This window comes from Sphaerodactylus townsendi, linkage group LG02, assembly GCF_021028975.2.
Source record: "Sphaerodactylus townsendi isolate TG3544 linkage group LG02, MPM_Stown_v2.3, whole genome shotgun sequence".
NCBI lineage: Eukaryota > Metazoa > Chordata > Lepidosauria > Squamata > Sphaerodactylidae > Sphaerodactylus > Sphaerodactylus townsendi.
This window is the reverse complement of record NC_059426.1, coordinates 80219565-80242942: the sequence shown is the minus strand read 5'-3', so window position 1 is coordinate 80242942 and position 23378 is coordinate 80219565. Positions and strand designations below refer to the sequence as shown.

At 40.9% G+C, this 23378-nt stretch overlaps 1 protein-coding gene across 17 annotated transcripts in view; it reads right to left on the bottom strand.

The window, feature by feature from the left end:
- Positions 1 to 23378, bottom strand: part of BRSK2 (BR serine/threonine kinase 2) — a 490293-nt gene that overhangs the window by 46841 nt on the left and 420074 nt on the right. For 8 of the 17 annotated variants that reach the window (XM_048487092.1, XM_048487093.1, XM_048487091.1 and 5 more), the window contains exons 14-16: positions 17184 to 17207; positions 7684 to 7744; positions 2207 to 2819 (exon numbers count right to left, since the gene is read on the bottom strand). In XM_048487092.1, coding sequence (XP_048343049.1) covers positions 2207 to 2819; positions 7684 to 7744; positions 17184 to 17207 — 698 coding nt within the window. The remainder of the gene's footprint in view (positions 1 to 2206; positions 2820 to 7683; positions 7745 to 17183; positions 17208 to 23378) is intronic. The other 9 variants (XM_048487095.1, XM_048487097.1, XM_048487096.1 and 6 more) reach the window with 3 other exon arrangements.

Below are 23378 nucleotides of genomic sequence, written 5' to 3'. Positions count from 1 at the left end.
GAGCAGCCGACCAGGCAGAAGGGAAAGTGAAACCAGGAGCCCCTCTCCCACATTGGCTCCGCAGCTCTATCCTTGGGGAGCAGGAAAGTTCGTCAAGTGAATGTGGGAAGGCGGGGGGGGGGGGGGGGGGGGCCCCCTGCGCCTTTAAAGAGCTGGTGCGTTGGTTCCTGGTTTTGCAGGAATAAGGAAGGGGCTCTTCAGGCACAGGAGTCTCCTCCTGTCCAGTAGCAATGCCTCTGTCAGCTCAGGAGTAGCCAGCCCCACGGATGCTGACGGGGCTGACTCTAAAGGTAAAGCATGCACCAGGATCATGGGAGGCAACAATGGGCTGCAGTTGCACAGGCAGGGAGGCAGGCAGGTGGCTGGCCAAGCCAGAGTAGGGCAAGTTTCGTGTTCAGGAGTAAGGAACTGAACCCAGCGCGCGGGGCAGCAGCAGAGCTGCGGCTCCAGATCCTGGGCGCTCAGTAACACCCTGCTCAGTACCTGGTGTATAAGACGACCCCAGACTTTACAGATGATTTCCCAGGGTTCAAAAGTTGTCTTGTACGCCAGTATATACGGTAAGGACCTATGTGTTAATACAGCCTTGGAAGAAATGCTATGCCACCATGACAATTTAGCCAAAAGGTCTCATCCATTATTGGTTTTCCAACCTCATATGGCCATTTTCATTCATCCTCTCCGTACCCATCATCTCTCCAGCAAAATACACTAGTGATCCACATCTTGTTTACATTTGGAAATACTATGGATGTAATTTTTAAGCCATGTGCCTATTAAGAAGGAAACTAAGAGTTCTCTAATTTTTCTAAAATCCATTTCTCAAGTAAACTTGAAAGCATCAATTATTTGTGTAACAGACATATTTTCAGGGCTGATTTTCCATTCCAGAAGCTCCAGACATGTACCTTTTCTTTCCACATGACAGCATCTTGCATTCCTGCACAAATTGTGAATTGTCCAGTTTTTCTGCTAAAAAGTTTACTTAAAAAAAAACCTTTCCCAATATGGTGTTGTTTCACAGCCTTGGTATTATTACTAGCACCAATACAATTGAGAGTTAAAAATTGGGGGGGGGGGGAGTCGGAGCAAGTTATAGTGCTGTTACTGCATTAGGCCAATACAAGTAGCAAGTGTTTTTCTCTGTTTTCTCAATTAGCATTTGAAAAGCTCCCAAACTGCTCTCTCCCCTTTCCCCAAGCAACAGGAAGCCAATTAGTCTATTCAGTGCAGATGACTGCAGTGGGGCATTCAGTATCTTCCAGCAGTTAGCATTACAAAATGATTCAAGTACTGCATCATTCTGAAACAGTGATATGCAAATGTGCGGTAATGCAGTATTGCACCACTCTTGAGCAGTGCTATGCATGTATTCAACAATAATAGCAGGTAAACAGAGAATTAGGATGGTAGTATGATAACATGGGAGAAGAGGCATTGCAGTCTGCATCTGGTGTGAAAGGGAAACTACGGCTAACAAGAGTTTAAAAAATTAATTCTCTTATGTTACACAGAATCTCTACTGCAAGTGCAAATTGATCAGAAATCACAACAGCAACATGACCACCACAGAGAAAAAAACCTTCATGTGATATCAGCCCAGGACATCAAATATACTGAAATGGATGTTCTCGCTCTAAAGCTACACATTGCACCATCTCATATTTACAGAAGATTGGATATGAGTGAAGGTAATAGCTTATGCAAGTATTAGAAAGTGGCTCTAGACCAAAAAACAAACAAACAAAAAACAAATCGAGAAACTGCTGGGCAGAACTGAGGTACAAGCACAAAAGCTATGAGTGGAAGTTGCAGCAGATGGTCAGCAACTACACAAGATTTTTTAAAAATGAAAGCAGATATTTCCGACGTGTCATGTAGAATACTGGGAGCTAAAAATGCATGATTGAAGACATATTTCTTTATGAAGACCTAATAGCACCTTTTGGATTACAAAAGCCTAATACTTTATACCTATTGTGCAGAATAAAGGTTGTAAAATATTGTAAAAAAAGCTGGTAAAAATATTTTACTAGCTGTTCAATCAACAAGGTCAAAAAGACCAAGTACAGCAACATAGTCAAGCGGTGGTTTGTGAATTTTCACTCAATCTTCCCATACTACCTATGTCTGCCATTTATCCCGTACACTAGCATATATTGCTACTTGTTGAAACTAAATTTCCACATTCTGAGAACAGACATACCTTGCAATTTCCTGCGATGAAAGCGAGGAGATCCCAAGAAGCTGTTTTTGATCGAGTTGAGCCGTGTTCTCCAGGGCATTCCTCCAATGCTGGGGCTGGATGGTGGCGTAGGGTTGGGTGTGCCTGCTGGGCTCTCCTTTGGCGTATGGACAGGTGTCCCCTTGGGGGTAGGGAGGGGACTGCCCCTTGGAGAGGGGTGAGGGGTGACCTGTATGATGGGGATAGATTTGGTGGTTGGGTCAGTACTAGAAGGGAGAAATCTAACAGGAGACATAGGGTTAGTCTGCACTGTAGGAATGGCCATCTGTGGGCTCAACCCAGGTGCAGGCGGGCGGCTCTGAGTGTTCTGTGCTGGGGCATTTTGGGAAGGAGGGACAATAGCATTGCTAGAGGGGAGTGGATTGGATTTAGTAGATTGTAGTGGTTTTTCAGCCAATTTGCTTTTGGATGGTAAAGTCTGTGTTTTTGGATTGGGCTGAAGGGCCGGCTTTGGTTGGAGAACATGCCCAGGCCTGGAAGAGTTCCTACAAGCATCAGAGTCCAAGGACACTTGGGGTCGAGGGGAGAAAGGGAGGTCAGGGGTCTGAGGGGGGATGAAAAATTTTCTGATAGGCTACAAGGTACACATACAGAGAGTATTCATGCACATCAAGAACAGCAAAGCACACACGCACGCACACACACACAAAGTGGATAAATGGAGAAATAAAGCCCATTTGAGTTGCAATTGTGCGCCATATCACAAGGAGGTGCGAGTTATGGAAGTGAGGTGAAGGAGGTGGGGTTAGGAGTTTGCAAAGAAACAAAAAAAAACACAAACAGAAACAAAAAAACATGCAGTTAGCTGGGAACACAGCATAATCAACAACAGCAGCAGTGGTGGTAGTGAGAACAACAGTTTTGCCACAAGCTTCATTGTATTAACCAACCATGTATCAGCAAAAAATAAAAACCACAGAGCAAAAAGTAACAAGAAGGAAAACAAAATTAAAATAACAGGGTAGGCGAGGCAGGAGGGAAGCTGTGTGAGAGAGAAAAAACGCCATACCCCTGAGCTGTTCTGATTGTCTCACAGAGAGAGAAGAACTAGGCTAAAGGGAAGCGAGGAAGTGGAAGGAAGCACCATTCAAGCTACAGTGAAAACCAACACGTAAACATGTAGGCTGAGCTTGCCCTCTCCCAGCTCAAATTGTCCACCACCACAATCAAACACAGCAGGGAAAGGCTGATCAAAATAAAATGTGTGCGGCAAGTGATGGTAGAGGCACACAACTTAGTACATACATCAGATCTTGGTCTGCTCTGTCAAAGCACCACAGGCTTCAGCAGTGTGTTGTGCATTTGAATGTATGAGACAAAAGATGGAGGAGGGCTCTAATACTTCATCCTCCCCTCATTCCCTGGCCTTCCATCCTCAGGGACTCTGTTTTCTGTGGCTGACACAGAATGTAAAAACTTAGGACAGCACAGAACAATGGGGCTTGGGATTTCATAGCGAATTTTAAAGGATCACCAATGCAAATGTGTATCTAGTGAGGCAGAAACAAATTCTCCCACCTTGTCCTGATAACCAGACTGTTATACCCAAAAAATCAGATGGTTGTTCCCCCGACCCCCAAAAAATAAAGCAATAAATGACAATCTCATTTTGTAACTGAAGCCTACGATTATGCAGTGAGGTGTCCATTTTGAAAAGGTACGAAATCAAACAATTCATAGTTTGCCATACTGGATTATACTAAAAACAACAACAACAAAAAAAACCTGAAGCAGCACAAATTAGTTACAAGAGCATTCAAAAAATTAGACTTTAGCAGAAATCACACATTCAAGGAACAAAATAATTATGTGTATGTATCTATATATACACAGACAAAAAAAAGGGGGAAAATGGGGCTTGAAGGAATTTAGTTTTTGTTTATATACCTTTACACATTTCACATGAGTTTCATTAGGGGAATGCAGTTAAAAGAGTAAAAATTAAAACAATGATAAACACATAATAATTATGAGTAATTTTAAGGATTCTAAAAATAGAACATTTTTCATAGAGCAAATACAAACTATGGTTATACGAAATATGTGAACAGAGTGAGTCTCTGTTCATGTTTTATAACATAAGTTGCATATGCTAAGTGATAAATGTTCTAACTTATTTTAAATTATTCAAAATTATTATGTGTTTCTAATCATTTTAATTTTTATCATCTTAATTACATCCCCCGATGAAGCTCATGCAAAACACGTAGAGGTGTACAGCCAACAAATACATTTCCTCAAGCACCAAGCGGTGTGGCCCTCTGCTGTGTGTTTGTGTATATATACACATATACACAAATAGCATCATAGATTAGAAAACTATTGTAATAAAATTCTAGTTATTCTTCTCTGCAGACCACCACAAGTCCATTAGAAGGATCACAAATGTATTTGAATACAAATACTGCCCTGCAATCTATTTTTATACTGAATTTATACAAACATGGGAATTACATAAAACTATATAATATTTTGACATTATTTTATCTTATTTATTATTTAAATCATATAAATAGTAAAATAAATATTAAGAAAAAAGCCAAATGAGAATCCTGATGCAGTAACTTTGAAGCACTGCTGAAGAGCATCATAGAAAGAAAAATACAACTTTTGGCATCCTGAATAAGGTATTTTACCTAATTCAATATTGACAGAGTGCAATCTGTTTCTATTTAAATCAGATGCAACCCCCTTTTTAAAAGTATAATCACAGTTATCTTTCAATCATACATTTGCAGACATGATCATTGAAGAGGTTTTCTGCTCTAAAGTATCTCTAGTTACCCTAGATGACCCAATACTAAAAAATGACTGCAAACTGGAATTACTATGAAGACTGTGCAAATGAAGTCTGCAGGGCCCAGTCTTGAATACCTCAACTATCAATATCAAAAAGATTGCTCTTGAGAATCAAGTGCACAAAGCTGAGGAAGGTTTTCAGGGTCACAACTGCATGGAAAATTAATTATGCAACTGCCTAGAATTCAAAGGCTTATACTGTTACCTGGCTCATTGCTATTTTTGCTATTATTTTATGGAACAATATTGTGGGTTGTTTTATGATTAATTTTACAGTTGCTGTTTGATTAATGTTTAGCTGTTGATTTTTACTACTTTACATTGACTGCACTGAGCAGTTTTAAGGACAGGTGGCTAAGAAATAACTTATAAGATAAAAGGAACAATTGTACACAGCACCATCAGACACGAAACACTCCAAAGAACTGTTCAACACTAAATGGTGATCAAGTGCAATGTGGAGTAGAGGGTGAGCTGCAATATCATGTTGATTCTCCACAGCTCTTGCACTTCTGCAGAATGGTAGTGCCAGAAAGGTGGCTAACCCACAACTTCTAATTAGGCAGGAAAAGCCTAGATGGAAGGTTGGGGGTGGGGGAGGACAGCTTAAAAGACAGGGTCTCTGCTGCCTCTGGTGTTTTTGTAGGACTTTATTTAAACAAATGGCTACATTTAAATAGGGAGGGAGAAACAAGCTTTGTCTTGTTCAATGACTGAATAAAACTGAAATAAAGCTCTGTTAATTAGGTTGTCAATGGTCGTTTCCAAACGGTCAAAATATCCTAGGTTGAGCAAGAAAAATATCCCTGTGCAGCCAAGAAGTTCGCATTGGTTCCTGATCTGAAAGCGGGTTTGCCCTGTGTTATTTCCCTCATCCCACGGTATTCAAAAACCACCAAATTGATTATTATTTTCAAAAATCCTGAGGTGAGCCTGCTAGAGCCTGCTACCATGTGAACACCAATCGGGAGCAGAATCAGTTTATTTTTCCCGCCCAGCCACCTGATCTCCCCACCTGACATTCATTCAAGCTGCCACTCAAAAACAACAGCCAATCAAAACACAGGACACCCGGCATGCTCAGATACACTTAGAGCTGCCACCCAAAAACAACAGCCAATCAGAACGTGGGACACCAGGCATGCTCAAATACACTTGCAATGTAAATAAAGAAGTCCCAGGCTCGTGAAAAAGAAATGGGAGTATTTCCTCCCAGTCTTCACTGGATTCCTTCACAAAACGGGCAGCCATGTGAACAGAAAAAACCAGGATAAAACAGACCAGGATTGTAAGGAACCAGTGCTACACAGGTATAATTCTGCCGTGTGGAAACGACCAATAGGAGACTGAGTGAAAATCTTGTCTTCCTATCCCAAAATACCCTTCTCACTTAAATTATAAAATTCCTTACACTTCTTGCACAATTCTTTTTGTATCCCACAAATCGAAATTGTAACTGTTTCCATAATGGAGTACCATAGTCCAATTCTGCATAATTCCTGTGCTGACTAGAAGTCACTGTTTTTCCAGCAATGTTAAACTGTGCTTTTCAGTCCAAAACTAGCTTATATGACTCAATGCCTCACCGTGGGGTTTTCAGTAGGCAGCAGATGTTCTTTCCATCACATGATACTCCCCAATAGGGTCTGCATTACTGCCATGTTAAGCCACAATGGCCCATTCTGCACAACAGAAGTAAGACTTCCTTAGGATTTTTTAAGACATCTGTGCTTTTTCTTTCTGCACAGGACAAATTAAACATCCTATTGATGTTTTTAAAGGAACCTCATAGCTTTTATGTTCCACATAGTAGACATTTTATTTTTCTGGCCTTCCACCCCACTTCCCCTGTTAGAGCATTTACTTTCATTTTTGTAGCAGCTTCCACCCACCATTTCATGCTGTAGGGATTCTCTGTGCCTGCCTGTGCCATTTGGTGAAGGTTTCCCACAGAGGTTTCCTGCGTGCATGTCATCCTATTGCTATTTCCATTTTAGAAGTACTCGAATAAAGTGTATTTTCCCTGGCCATCCTGTGCACATTTTCCCCTTTTTTTGTTTACAGGATGCTGTCTCCATAGCTATGCACACACAAATAAGAGAACTGCAGCTGCTTAGAGAACAAGTCTAGCTCCCATTAAGAAGCATTGGGTAGATTGGCCCTTCATGGACTGACTTAACATTATTCTGGCTGCAAAAAATGAAAGTAAGTGTTCTGACGGGGGAAGGAGGGTGGAATGTGGGAAAAATAAAATGTTCTGCCCATTTGTTCTGCACAGTCAAGCAGGAGGTATTTTAAAGATGGCTGAGCTGAAAAAGTCCTCTTTTTAAGCATCCTCAAATGGAATGCCTTGAACAGAAAAAAGATGTCCTGAAGACGTCTTGGGGAAAAAAGCTGTGTGGAGTTCCTCCCCAAGATGCCTTTTTTATTGTCCTCAGAATATCTTATTTGTGATGTGTAGAATGGGCCAAGAATTTTTTAGCAATACTATTAACATAGGCCCAGAGAAAGAGCCTATTAGCTGCCACAATTTAATCTGTGCACCACATCTCTGGCTCTCAATCCATGGAAAGAAATGTGAGGACATCACTGAGCTCACCAGAAGGTTATAGTGAAGACCAACAAATAATCCTACTTACCCTTGGACTGCTGAGGGGACTGGTAGACAAGCCAGACGATGCTCCACTGATGGACCGAGATCTGAAAGAACACAACAGGAAGACAATGCCCTGAGAAACTCTTGTCAATTAAATATCATACAACACCAGCCACCTCAGCATTTTATCTCTATGTGAATTTGCTGCTCACATTTCAACTGGGAAATCTCCTGTAGGGCTAGCATACGTTTTGCAGAAAGCGTACATGAAAAAAGACACTATGGAACACCCCATCTTTCTGTTTATTAGTGTCTCTCTCTATCAAAGGTTTTTCTGTACATATCTGAAAATGTCTTGGTTATGTCATTTGCCCACCAAGCAAACTCACTGTATGATGTACATTTTGCTAGACTGATCATGGCTGTTTGTGGCCAGCTAGGTCACTCTATGAATTATCCAACATGTTGCTTATTGAAAAAAAATTCTGATTTTGAAATCAAGTATGTCCTTGGTAGCTTTCCTTTTGGGAGTATCACATCTTATCTCAGCACCTCACCATCCCAATCCACCAAAATCACTGAGAAAAGATCAGTGGTTCAAAATAGAATGGAGATTCCATGATGCGGGACATACATACGTAGAAAAAGGAACTTCTTATCAGTTTCACGGCCAGCGTTGGTAAACAACAAACAAAACTTATACAGTGTACATTTAATTTTCTGCTACTTAATTTCATTGGAAAATATGGAGGAAGAGAAGCTCAAAAGAGCACTTAAAAATTCTGCAATGTGTTTTGAGCCTCAGTGGGAAAGATAGGTTATAAAGTAAATAAACAAACAAATATGTGGAAAAATCCAAACACATTCAACAGCATCCCTAGCAATTCTTGAGTCTTGGCTTCAGCTCCCATATCTCTACACTGAGAGGTAGAACAGGGTAATTATTTTGGAACTGGGGGAATGCTGTCTGGGAAAAGTTGCCATCTTTAAATGGATGCAGAGCTATTAGATAAATAATAGACAGTATTTTCCTTTGACTTAAACTAAAAAATCTTGTAGCACTTTAGAGATGTAGCAGATTTATTGTAAGATAAGAGTTTATAAACTAGACCTCATTCAACTCCATGGAAATTAATGCCACAATAAACTTGATACAGTGCACTCTTAAGCATGTACACTCAGAAGAAAATCCCACTTAGTTCAATGGTACACTCCCTAGTAAATGTCCTTAGAATTGTAGCTGGCAGCCCAATCCAGAGTGGGGTGCAGGAACTTGGGGAATTGGCAGGGAATCACAACAACATAGATGCCCACCTCACCAGTGCTAGTGGCAAATATGCTGGGGAAGGGGGCAAAGATGGTGACGGATGGGCACCACACCCTACCCAGAAGTGGCTTCAGGGCTCAGATTTGTGCTGGCCTAAACCTGATCATTGATGCAGCTGGGGGCAGGCTGGGGGTATTCCTGGGGGTAGAGCCAAATTTACTCAGCTTCCACTGGGCTTTCAGCCTGAGAACTCCTCCAGCGTAGCCCTTGAACTTATGCCACCCCGCACTGCCTGGAAGCCTTGTAGAGGTGGCACGTCCTTGTCTGCCAAAACTCTCAGGATTGGACTGTTAGTCTTTAAGGTGCAATAAGACTCTTTTGTGCTGTTGCTGATACATACCATCACAGAAAACATTCTGGAATTTGTTCTAATCTGTATAGTACACCCCGGTTTGGTTTTGATTTGAAAAAGAGATAAAGCAGTGAAAAAGAATGATATAATTTATAAATGTCTGCAAAAAAAATCCAATTTTATTATGGACATGTGACTGTATCGATTTATGTTAATTCATCCATACCTATTGTAAAGTATAACAATAATGGAGTTGCTGAGTCATAAGATAAGTTACCCACTAGGCCCTCCTGTCAAATGGCACTATGGAGAATTTCGGTCAGATGTGATCACATTGTGGTTTCTAGCAAAAAAAACCAAACACCCTTATGTTGCCTATATGCTCCTGCCTACCAATTTCACAGAGTTGTCAGCCAACAGAAGGCATCCAAGCAGAGGCATATTGGGGGGAAATGGTGCCCAGGGACAACACCTGCTCCAGGTGTCCCACCTGGCCCTGCCCCCCCCATGCTGCCTCCACGCTTGAGGTTGGGGTTTGAGGGTGGCTCGGATGGGCACCGCAGTGGCAGGCCGACTCCCAGGCTGGCCTGCTGCCGTGATGCCCATCCAAACCACCCCCTGAGCCACCCCCCCTGCAGGCCGCCTCCTGCCAGAGGAGGGCAGAAGCGGCCTGCAGGGAGATAGAGGGCAGGGCATCATGGCGGGCAGCCCAGAAGGTGCCTATCCGAGCCACCTCTGCCCCCACCTCCAAGCCCTGACCTCGAGGGCCTGGGGAAGGGAGGGGCAGCTCAGACGGGCACTGTGTACCATCCACGGGGATGGGAGGGAGGGCAAATGATATACAATACCAAGCCTGAGAGGACTCTTTTAAAATATACAGTAAATTCCCTGCCAGCTTAGAACTAAGGGAAAATTTCCTGAAACTCTTATACTGGTGGTATTTAACACCAGTATATCCAAAATATATCCCACTTTGCTGGAAATGTAAGAACGAGACTGTAACATTATTACATATGTGGTGGACCTGTCCTGAAATTTAAAAATTCTGGAAAGAAATACATACAACAATGAAAAAGATAACAAAGGTATCATTTGAACTAACTCCAGAAGTATACCTTTTAGGATTAGGAATAAAGAAAATTCCGGACCTTAACATTTACTTATTTTTATGTATAGCCACAGCTGCAAGAATGAGGATAGCAAAAACCTGGAAGAACAAAGCTTAACCGACAAAAGAAGAATGGATGACCCAAGTTATAAAACACCTAAATTGGACAGATTATCGACAAGATTGAAAGAACTTCCACTAGAAAAGTTTTTTAAAACTTGGAAGAAGCTTACTATATATCTAGAAAAGAGTTGAAAGGATAAAATGATTGAAGAATATATAATATGAAATGGTTTACAAGATTATATTGCAATAAATTAATTAGCAAAAAAGTTGTATCACAGAATTAAATGTATACCTTGAATAAGGGAAAAATAATTATGGATTCAGTTACTCACAATAGATGGGGTAATTTTGTGGTTAGACTTTAGGATATTGAAAGGGCTTAGATAAGAAGGGGTATTTGTTTAAATTAAACTATGAATGACACATAGCACTGTGAATATATATTTGTAGGTTAAATATTAAGAATATGAAATGAAAAATAAGGTGGTTTAGTATCTAATCTTAATAAAGTTAAAGAATGAATCATTAAGATTATGGGGAAAGTGAAGTAACTGATCTGATTTAGATGCATTGAATTATTTGTTTATGTATTGGGTAGTAGTAGTGGTAGATTAGAATATGTTTGCATAATTGTAATTGTTTGTCATTTGTTATTTGTTTTATGTTATTATTTGTTGATTTTTTATGTGTTTTAATGGTTCTATGTATGTTCCATGTTCAGTGTTTTTTTTAATAAGGAAATTAATAAAAAGTATTTAAAAATGACTCCTGGGTTGGTGCAGGGGAGGAGGGAGGTTTTGTCCCCTCTGGTGTGCCTGGGGTCATTTGACCCCCCCTGTCCCCCTACATTCAAGCCACTGAGAAACTCCTTTGCAGTTTTAGTGGGGTGGATAATTGGCCTTGCAGGAGGAGCTCCCTAAGACATGTATGCTGTAACATCCATCTTCCATAAAATTGTACCCAAAGTAAGTCAGATGTGATCTAGCAGTACTGTATTGCTTTCAGTTGAGCGTATAAATTTGCACTCAAGTGCCCATTTCATTAAAAATAATGCAATGAAGTTAAGACTGCACAGCAAGGTAGGGATGTTGTCTATATGCACTTCTAGTGGGATGAACATTTCTGTGTCTCTAACACATTTGGATACTGTCCTTCCTCCAAAGAGATGGGCAGCCCAATCTGGGGGGACAAATCCCCCTCTGGAGGTGGTGTGGGCTTATGCCAGCAGAAATGCCCTCCCCAAGGTGGAGGGGCAAATTTGCTGGCACCTATCTGCTGTGGTGCCCAGCGAAGGCCAATTGTGGTCCCTGACCTTGTGGCAATTCTCCCACATGGCCACTAGCTGTGCTGGTGTGGTGTGTTGTTCTAGGGTGCAGGGCTGATCTTAGTTGACCTCCAGAGTCCGATCTGCCCCTCTGTGCCAGTGGAGTTGCCAGCAAAGATGTATTTTCCCCATGGGGACTTTTGAGGTGTGTGTTTTTTCTTTTACATTTTCAGACTTCCTGTATGGCAGGAAAGCCCTTTGGAGTGGGCAGAGTGGCACTGAAGTGGCACTCTCCCCTCCAGCCCATCAGCTCTAGATTGGTCTGTAAAGCAGTATATTGTTCTTCCCCCAATTTTATCCTCACAACACTATTATGAGAAAGATTGGGCTAAGAGACAATGATTGTCCCAAGGACACTCAGTGGGTTTTGAACCAAGGTCTTCCAGATGCCACCTAACTTTTGATTATATTAAACTGGCTCATTTGGATGACAATTGTACTTTATCTCTGAAATCAAAGCAGTGAGGACAGACCATACCTGCTCAGATGTGCACTGTGTACGCCTATAAAAACCATTATCATTTTGCATATGTTCATTTGTTTGAAAGCTAGTGTGGCCCAATGATTAAATGCAGAGGTGTAGCTAGGGGAAATGGAGCCCAGTGCAAAATCGGAGTCTTGCTGTCCCCCCCTCCATGTTTGTTTGTATTTTGTTTGTATTTTTCAGTTTTTAGTTTTTAGTTTTTTTCAGTTTTCAGCCTGCAGGGGGTGTAGGTTTTAGGCTAGCTGCATCAAAAATTCAGGGTATCTTTAGAAGACTCTCCTGATGATACCTGCCAGGCTTGGTGAAGTTTGGTTCAGGGGGTCCAAAGTTACTGACCCTATCTACTATGGGGCACACCCTTTGGGGGGCCATAACTTTGGATCCTCAAAACCAAGCTTCACTAAACCTGGATGGTATCAGCAGACTATCCTGATGATACCACCTAAGTTTAGTGAACTTTGATTCAGGGGGTCCAAAGTTATGGACCCTCAAAAGGTAGCCCCATCTACAATTAGCTCCCATTGGAAACAATGGGAGAGGGGCACCTTCTTTGAGGGTCCATAACTTTGAACCCCCTGAACCAAATTTCACCAAACTTGGCTGGTATCATCAGGAGTGTTGCCGGACAATATCCTGAAATGTTGGTGCTTCTATCCTAAAACCTGCGCCCCCTGCTGGCCAACAAAGTAAAAACACTAAAATATCAAAAATACATTTTTGCTGTCCCCCAGGTGCTCATCCGGTGCAACGCGCACCCGGTGCAACGCGCACCCCCCTACACCACTGATTAAATGCCAATCTAGGATCTAAGAGACCTAGACATGGAAGCTTGCTGGTTAACCTTGGGCCAGACACACACACTCAGTCTAACCTGCCTTTGTCCATTTGGGAAGAAATACAGGGCATAAATTATGTAAATAAATAATCTCATATATTCTTGCAATAAAATATACCATACAGAGAGAAAGACAGAGAGTCTTTAAAATTTAAATCAACTGGCTGCACTAGCCAAGTTGCTCGTTATATGCTTTGAATAAATGTTGTAACGCTTTAGTTGATTAATCTCTTTTTAAAACTTAATAACAATTGTGAAAATGGCATCATGCTTAAACCTTAACTTTTCAAAGTCATTTCTGAAACTTCAACATTTCAGATAAACAGACACATTCACAGATCCTGGAAACATCCTTGCAGTTTAATGTCTTAAGATGTATCAATAATAAATCAGATCTCACTCCTGTATCAAGATCATGGTAAAAGCCTCACATCATTATTTAAAAGTTTTTAAAAGCATCTTCTCCACTGCTGTTCATCTAATATATAGATCCTACCTCAGAGAAATCAGGGCTAGAAACAATACCAAGAACTCAAAGAGAAAACAAGTGAGATCGTGCTTGGGAAAGCTAAAGAAATCTTGCTTGTTGGTTACTCCATGATACAGAGGTTGTGCATCAGCATGCAGAACCAATACAGTCAGAAAAATCAAAAAAGGTGTGTAAAATTAGAGTGGAAAAGAGGGCTTTTATCTTTAGATGTGAGCTAAAATTATTGAACTGGAAACAGATGTTCACATGTAACCTACCTGTAATCCTGTGGATATATTTATAACTTTACAAGGTTAACATTTCTCTTATTATTCAAGTGATGTAAATTTCTCACAGATAATCATATTTTATATCCCTGCAGAGCTCTTCATCAAGATTTCAATGAAAACATATGTCAGACCTATCACAGTGTGGTAGAGTGTGATGTAAACACTTCATTAACATGCATTTGAGACAACTGCAATGCTCAGACATGGCCAAATTAAGATGACTCTAAAAGAGGTCTTGTGAGAAAGCACATTATAACACCTGCAATTCACATTCCTCGTTCATTTTGAAATAAAACCACTTCCAAAACCATCGAGTTGGACCTTTTGCTTTTCTTACACCTTTCCCACTTATAAAGACAAAAGCAACATGACAGGAAGCTGTCAAATTCAGCTGTCTGACATGAACTTCTGCCCCACAGGGCATCCTTGCTAACGGTTGGGAGTCACCTTGGCTCAGGTACAGAGCATCAGGTTTGGATGAAGAAAGTTTAAAGTTCAATCCCTGCCATCTCTCCGCAAAAGACTAAGGTAATAGGTGATATGAAAGACCTCTGGCTGAGACCCTGGAGAGCCGCTGCCACTCTGCATAGACTAATGGTCTGATTTAGCATAAGGCAGTGTCATGTGTGTACCAACAGAACAAACAAATATATTCTGATACAATCCATAAACATTCTTCCAAAGCTTTAACTAGTAACAAAAGAATATCAAAGTGTTTTGAGATAAATTAAAACCAAAGAACCATTAATGAATGGTCACATTTTATTATAAACTAAAACCAAAACCCAACTGAGCAGAGTAACTTGTGGCTTTCTGTGCTAGAGATGTTGATCTTCTGATCATCATTTTTGCCCCCCCCCCCCCCCCCCCCCCGGCCAGACTCTACCTTGCGAAAGAAAGCAACACCTTTTTTGAACATGAACAACCATAAAAGACTATGTGAAAAATCACAGAAAATCGAGTCAAATATTCCAAGTACTTGAGGTAGGTATCACCTGCCACCTTTTTTCCTGGCACAGTTCCTATGATTTTTAAAAAATTTCATGACAAACCCAATTCAGCAGGAATTGCCCACCTTGTAACTCCATTCCTAATAAATCAGTATCCATTGTCAGAAGAACTAGAATTTAAATTCTAAAATTACTGAAGTAGGAATAGAATGTATGAATAACTTGGTAATTGTTAGGACTGGGTTTAAGTATTTTATAACATGTTATATTGGGGGAGCTTGACGTGCCCCTTATAATAGCATCTCTGAACTCCTTTGAAATTACCCAGAACCTCAATCACAACCATGTCCCCAGCTCTGGGAAAATATATACTGGGTTGGCTACAGCTGGTGATCTTTCTCACTTTCTCCTTTTTAGGCAACCATTGACCCTGGGAAAGGTGATTCCCAGAACTATGGGATCCTCAATGGACTAACAGCCACATTGATTGGAGGACTGCATTGTGGAGGGGAGAAAGGAATGAAATTGCTTTGTTCAGCTCTCCTGTGGTTGACGGTTGGAGCAATTTTGACGCATTCTTCTTAAGCTACACTTCTGGTATAGTACTCCATCTTATATTTCAGGGAGATCATAAACAATGTGATCAGACTGCTTTGGAGGCAACACGTTCACAGAAATGCATTGGTTCCATTGCCACTTTGATGATGGTACAAGCAAAGGACAGAAACCTCTTCCCTCTGGCTTTAGAAACATTAGTATGAACTAGGAACCTTCTCTGAAACTACAGCAGCAAGAGTAGAGACAACTGACTTCATTCCTTAGTAGGTCCTGTCAGGCTTCATTTAAACTCACTGGGACAAAGTAAATGGGCAGCAGTCAGGATGACTCGGCACCAAAGGCATCCCAGATCATGGTGTAGATTCTGTGGCTTGGCAGGAGCCTGGTATCCACTCAAATCAGGTGCACATTTCATAAGTCATTAGAACACCAGCCAAATGGAAAACAAGCCTGTACACTTACACCTGTGCAGCCACATGGATACAACGTTTCAGAAAGGAAATATATTATGGAATATGCAAGGAACAGGATCCAGGGTTTGCTGATTCAGAACTCTACCTCACTGAGACGCACTGGAGGGGTCCTGCACTGCTAGAATAACCCAACATGCACTAGATGAAGTTTTATTTGTCACATGTGTGCTTCGGGCCACAGTGGTCCTGGATCAGTACACATAGTCTAGTCCAGAGCACATGGCAACCAGGGATAGCACTGTTTCTGCACTGCCATGTTGCCTTAACAGGAATCTCAGGCAGCATGGGAAGTTTCAACCCCCCCCCCCCCACACACACACAGCAGCTTGAAAAAGTCCCATTGGATAAAAGAACTTATGCCACTCTTTCCGGTAGCATATGTTTATGGCTGGGGAGGAAATTATTCCCAGGCTAAGACCCCCGGTGGAAGCAGACTAAAGTTAGCTCTATCTCCAGGAATGTCCCCAGCCCCCACCCCCCCACTTTGCCAGCATGCTGTCCTACACCAGAATACCTCCAGGACAGTGAGCCCTTCTGGGTGCCAAGGAGCTGTGTGGCAGCTGCTCACTGGCATGTTTGTTTTCTCCACTGGCATAGATGCCTCTTATGCTGGCAAGGTGGGCAAATACACTGGTGAAGCCCCCACTACTGCCACAGCCGTTTTCTCCCCTTTCCCCCTGATTGGGATCTTATTCACTATGTAGACTGATGGTGAATTACCAGTAGAAGGGAAGGAACTCTTTGACCCTCAAGATTTTGGGAAGCATAAACAGTGTGGACTTTAATCTGGAGAAGCAGGTTTCCCTGCTTCTCCACATGAAGGCTGCTGGGTGAGCTTGGACTAGTCCCAATTCTCTCAGAATTCTCTCAGTCCCAACTATTTCACAAGGTATCTATTGTGGGAAGAAGAAGGGAAGGACACTTTGAGACTCCATAAGGGCAGAGAATAGGGGGGTATAAAAACCAACTCTTCTTCTTCCCATAGTCTAAAATAGTTTTAGAGCTGCTTCAGCCATTAAGGACACATTCGTGCCAAAACATGTACCCACGGCAGGGAGTTAAAGCCAATAATATGTACCTGCATGACGGACATGTGTGGCCATGTATTTTACTCACAAAAATGTGTCATGTGAAGCAGGCAGCAGAATGATGGGACACGTTTATCTTATTGTGTAAGGTACAAGGAAAACCAAGAAATTACAAAGAGGTGAGCAGAGGTGTTCATTCACTAGTCTTCCCAAGATTCTCTTTTCCATAATCAATGTCATAGCATACTAATGAATTTTTCATTGGTGATCATTTAAAAAATGTCTCTCCCAAAAATGAGAAAATGTCGACAACAGGTATAATCCAAAACTGGAGCTTACCCCAAAGCGTCAGCACTCGTCATCCTTGGCAGAGGGAAAGAAAGAGAAGCAGAGAGAAGGAAAGGGACACAGAAGCAGGTGGAGAGAAGAGTACGAAAACCATAGTGAAAAACTGTTTAGAGATCTACACGGACATTACTATTGCCTCAGGCATCATCTGCGGTTGGAAGTACCAGTGCAGAATACTTGTGGGATGGGAGGATTTCATTCACTAGACAAATATTTCCATATTGCTCATAAACATGGAAGGTGTTTGCATTTGGGAACTGGGGAAAGGTAGACACACAAGTATAAACAAGAAGAGCAAAATGCCCATCCTGACTATGAGTCAGTTTGCACAGCTGGCAGCTTGTATTGGATTTGCTGGTTTTCCATGGCAAATCATTATGCTATGCACAGTTAGATGCAATGAAAAGAATGTAGACCCTCATACATTTTGCTCATGTACCATTCTTTTGTCATTTGGAAATTCCCTTTCCCTATATGCATATCTGTAGTTTCCAAGACAATGATCATTAAGACCAATGGGTGGGTTTACTCAGTGAACAAAGCTGAAGGCAAAGGATACAATTCACTCAGAATTTCTCCTTTGAGAAACTCTGCTGAAATGCCTTAAAAGAAATGTATGGTGTTGAAAGAGTCTCATTCATTTGAATGAGGCTAATGTAGGACCCCCCCACCGTAACATGCCCCCTGCAAGCCACCCTCCACCAATCCAAGTTTATTTAAATGGGTACTCCAGCTGAGAGATTATCAGACTTTTCTGATATGAGATCTAGAATCTAATGTTTATTTTTATTTAACTGAAATTAGTGATCATATTATATAAAATAAAGAGCCAGAGATATGATGCAAAGATGTGTAAACTGCCTGTCTATAATGAACAGACAACAGTGTAGTTTAATTAACCACAATAGTGCCCAATTGCAGTTCTACCTACCTCATTCTTCCTAACACCCGTGGAGATCATTTTGAAAAGCTTTCAGTTACATACTAATCATTTTTCAAGGCAATGACACACATTATTTGTTTCTTTCCTAAGTCACTTATCCACCAGTCTGCCTGTTTCCATAGGAGGCCTTCAACATACCAGTCGCTCAAAGGGTAGCCTTTCATCTCAGATACAGAAATGTCAAGGCTAACTTTTCTGAACTACATTTGGCTTCATTATGGAAGTTTGGTCAGCACTGGGACTGTGCAGCATGAGAGATGTAAAAACAAACGAACAATGATCTAAGACTTTATATTTATTTATTAAATATTTATACCTTGCTTTCCTCTCCTAACCATAACTGATATGAATCAGAGCTTCAGCAGATAATTCATGGCAGCAATCCTATAAACATTTTCCTGTGAGTAACCCCCTTTGATTATGATGTGACTGACTTACATGTATCTCTGCTTAGCTTGCTTTGTATGCCTTCAAATTCTAAGTAGTCACTAAGTAGCTCTTCTATCCAGTGTGTATCTACAACCCTTGCTCTACCCTAATTGTTAACAAGCTATGATCTACTCAACTCTACCATACATGATATCATTGCCAGTTCTATATCATAATTTCAAACAGATCTGACATACTTTTGGAAGGTCACGGCAGATGCATTTTTTGAACATGTACCTACCCTTTGCATTCCTCTCTGCCCACTAGATTCCTTGTGACCCCTACCCAATTTGTCAAAATCTGTTCTATACTATGGGTGTGTAGAAAGTATGAGCTCTCTCTCTCTCTCTCTCTCTCACACACACACACACACAGCAAATCTATTTATCCAAGAGAATTGGTTCCCAAGTAGATTATCTACAATGGCGGATGTGAATGTGCCTGCATATAATACAAGGACAAGTGCAGAGGAAGAAAACAGACATGACTGTGGTTTGGGCCAAGTGGAAGGGTTCATGGAAGGAGTGGGTGCTTCTTCCCCGCTTTCCCCAAGCAGTTTGAAATCTTGAGAATCAGGAGATGAGCAAAATGAGCCACATGACAGGGGACTATAGCAACAAGTGAGAATCTGGTAAAGCTGCCTCTTTCTTTTCTGTTTGAGGTTTGCACCAATGGAGAAATGAGAAGCCTTATTGATTGTGAGGCTCCCCCAATTTGCTCTGTCAATACCTTCTGTAAACTTGTCATCAGGATCCAACCATGTATCTAACTATGTCAATATGGACATATTAAAATTATGTATATTTTTGGTTTTGGATTTTTTTTCTCTGAAAGGGACTAAGAATTTTAACAATGAGAATGGACATACAATTTACAATGGGGAAAAGAAAGAAGGAAAATGAGGTTATATAAATAAACATAATCCCAGAACACAATACACCCAGCATCACAGACATGTAAATTTCCTAAAATATGAATGCATGTGAACTGCAGACCTCCAACAACCCAGAAGAAAAGCACCGAAAAGACAGAGCAATAGATGGCAAAAGAAAGAGGGAGTAAGGGCAGAAGAAAGGGACAGTGGCCTCAGCTATCAAGACAACCGTGTGCATCTAGAGGGGCAGGGTCCTTAAAGATGCAGTATTCCTCTTAGAATAAACCAAAATATGAATAAAGTTAAGACAGTGATCAGGCACTGTTTCAAAAGTGTGATTTGTTAATCCAACAAGGGAATGTTGTGTTTGTGTGTGTGTGTGTGGGGTGCGTGTGTGCCTTTGTTGCATTATTACTTCATTGACCTGTATTTGCTATTCCTTCAATAACAAGACAGAAAAAATAAAATTTCAAAAACCTCTTTGCTTCTTCATGGTTCTCCCCAATATCAGCAGATCACTCTCTGTATTTTCTCATAACTCAGAAAACTGTTTCTGTGGTATACAAATAAAAGTGTGGTGGTGAATTTAAGCAATTTCTGAAGTGACTTCAGCAATCACAAATGAAACATAATACCCATTTCCTTCCTCTGGAAAAGGTCATAGGGGATGGCTGATGGATTCAGTTTATTTATATGTGCTGAACAAGACTTGCAAATGGCCAAAAATATCAGTGGCCTGGCCAAACATATCTCCAAATAGTGATGCAGCTCATCTTAGTTTAATTAACTCACCAAATGAATTTTCAACATGTGGACATTTCTGGACTGTGCTTTGGCTGAGCCATTCACAAAAAATGTTCAAATCAAATATGTTCATTAAGAAAAAATGTTTGCATTGATTTCAGAAAGTAAAAGGACCCCTCCACAGGTCAGTTTTTGCTGCTGAACAACAACTCAACCAGGAGGGAGAAGTAGTAGAAATAATGTTATAACTATGACAATGACTGCATATTTATATAGTTCTTGAATATTTAATTTGTTTCATAGGCCCCTTCCGCACACGCAAAATAATGCGTTTTCAAACCACTTTCACAACTGTTTGCAAGTGGATTTTGCTGTTCCGCACAGCTTCAAAGAGCACTGAAAGCAGTTTGAAAGTGCATTATTCTGTATGTGCGGAATGAGCCATAGACATAAAATCACACAGTCCTTCAGACTGTTACCTTGTAAAGTAGGTCAGAATTGTTTCAAGCTTGCACAACCAGAATCAACTGGCCATTGCAGGTTTTCTGGACTGTGTGGCTATGGTCTGGTGGGTTTTGGTCCTTATGTTTTGCCTGCCAGCCTTAAATGCAGGCAAAACATTAGGAGCAAACAATTACCAGACCATGGTCTCATAGCCTAGAAAACCCACACTAGCCAGTAGGTCAGAATTATTGCAACTTGCTTCTAGGTAAGAAGGACTAACAGGACAAACATACACATTCTGATGTGTTTTTTTAAACAAAAGCTCTACCACTGGCCATTTAGTAGAAACACTAATTAGCTAATATTAGAAAACATGTGCAAAATAAAAATCTACACACAAACTACATGAAGGCAAAAAGACCTAGACAAAACATATTTTCTAGGACAGATGCCTTAAAATCCTTGATCCTAAAAATGAAGGGTGAGAAGGATTAGGACAAATTACAATACTGATTTGTCTTGCTTAAATTTGGTCAAGCCTAGCACTCACTCCAGGGTGAGATTTGTATCAGTTCTTTGGCTTGCACAACTGTGCTTGAGGACTCCCTGTTGTGCCCCAAACAAGACAACAGCAGCTTGTTATTTCTTCCCAGCTTGTGAACTTTTTATGAGGTCCTGGCAGTTTGGCTGCATTGCCCTTTTCCTGCAGGCATTCATAAAATGGAATGCCTCATATGCTGTGCCAAAATCTGACCATCCATCTGCTGATGGGCAGAGTATCTTCCACGTACTGCTTAAAATGGGGTTTTATAACATTTATTTAGTGACTTTCTCAATCAGTGTGGACGCCTTAATTTAAGCCAGGAGTTGTCAAGCTCCATTCTGAAAACTATCTGCAGTATTAGAACCAATGGCTGAGCAACGAATCAGGAAGTCCCCGCTTCAAATTCTACCCTTTATTTGAAGGGTAAGAGCAAACCACTTCCTCTCAACCACAGCCCCTGATGGGGATTATATGACTAACCTACTTTACAAGGCTGTTGTAAGGAATACAATATGATTCATGAAAACTTTGAAAAGCACTAGGAATACTAGTTTAAAGAGCTATTTAATGCAATATGTAATGGTTCACCATCTCACATCGCATATATTAGCTGGGACTTGTCCCCTTCTATGTGCAGAATGGGTGCCTTTGAGTATATGTGGAGTATTTTTTCTCCATTAGCAGTGAAGAATTTTTTCTTCACTATTTTTCTTCACTAGTGAAGTATTTTTTCTTCACTAGCACTAGCAACTGCAGTGAGTACAGGGGCTTTCAAGTTCTGAGGATTTAGTTGATAAAGGGGGTTGAACATCACTGCTTTCCTTGTTACAGACTAAGCACTGAAGAGTGAAGTTGCAAAGGGCTTTTAATTAATAAACATTGGGTTCAACCTACAGTGGCTCAGATCAATGGGATGATGGCCATGGACAGTACCAAGTTTGGAATGCCATCCCGTTATCTATGCTTAGAAGGAAATTACTTTAAAGGCCTCTCTGCTTTTTACATCAGGGTAACCCTCATATTGAGGGGCCCGCCATTCCTCCTTTTTGGGTAAGGTTTTAAATATGGGTTTTCTGGATGCCTTTTATTTTATTTTATTGTATTAACCACTGATTTACATGGAGTTTTAGTAAGTGTTACTGATTATTAAATGGATGGAGCTTATGTAATTTGTTATTGTGTTTTTGTATGATCTGCTCCTCTATTCAGCATTGTATGAAATTTTATGTTGTACACCGCCTGGAGCCCCTCGGGGATGGGGCGGTATAGAAATCTAAGTTATAAAATAAATAAATAAATAAAATAATTAATTTCTCTTAAGGGGCTGTGGAAAATCCTCCAGCTGAACGGCTCTAAGCAGCCTTTACCTTCTAGGCAAAATGATTTCTGGCACCAGTTATTCTGATTCCCTTGCATAGGTAGATTTGCTGCTATTTCTTATGATAACAACAACTGGGCAAGAGGGAAATTTTGGAAGGTGCAGTTTGTATCAAGCAGAAACAGAAAAGCCACTCCGGCTGAAACTTCTTGTGCTACACCACTATTAATTCTGCTCATCAATCAGCAGCCCCCAGCCAATCAGACATGACAGACCAAGGAACCTCTCAAAAGCATAGATTGAACTGAAAACATTCTGCTCTGACAGGCACCTGATTGCCAGAGTTAAAGGGTAATTAACAAGCAGATGTGTTAACATGAAGTATATAGCACATCTTATGATTAGAAGATCTTTGTCAATGGGTAAATGATATAAACCCAGATTCAGCAGCAGGAGACCCCAAGAGCTTATCCTCAGGAATATCGATTGGCCTGAACATTGTCTACACAATAGCGAGACCAAGTGGCAGGAACTTGCTGGGATTCCATTATGGAGAACAGCATAGAGTTCACCTCACAACTGCCTATTTGTAAACTAAACCAGGAAAAGGTTACAGATCATGGAAAAGGTCACAGCCCAGATGAACAGGACCAGATGCAAAGGAGGAGAGGACACCTGAATCTTAACAGTGGTGTAGAAAAACAAATTCTGGTAGGTGCACCTTATTTATTGCTAAGGTGAGAAAGTCTGCCTCTGCTGAAATTTCCTCTCCTATATATCTATTAAAAAGATCAAAGAGTCCTTTTCTACATTGCTATCAGTCACTCCAGAACACAAGCTGTGCATAAAGTACTGTATTGGGAACCAAAATGAACAGTGTAACACTGTGA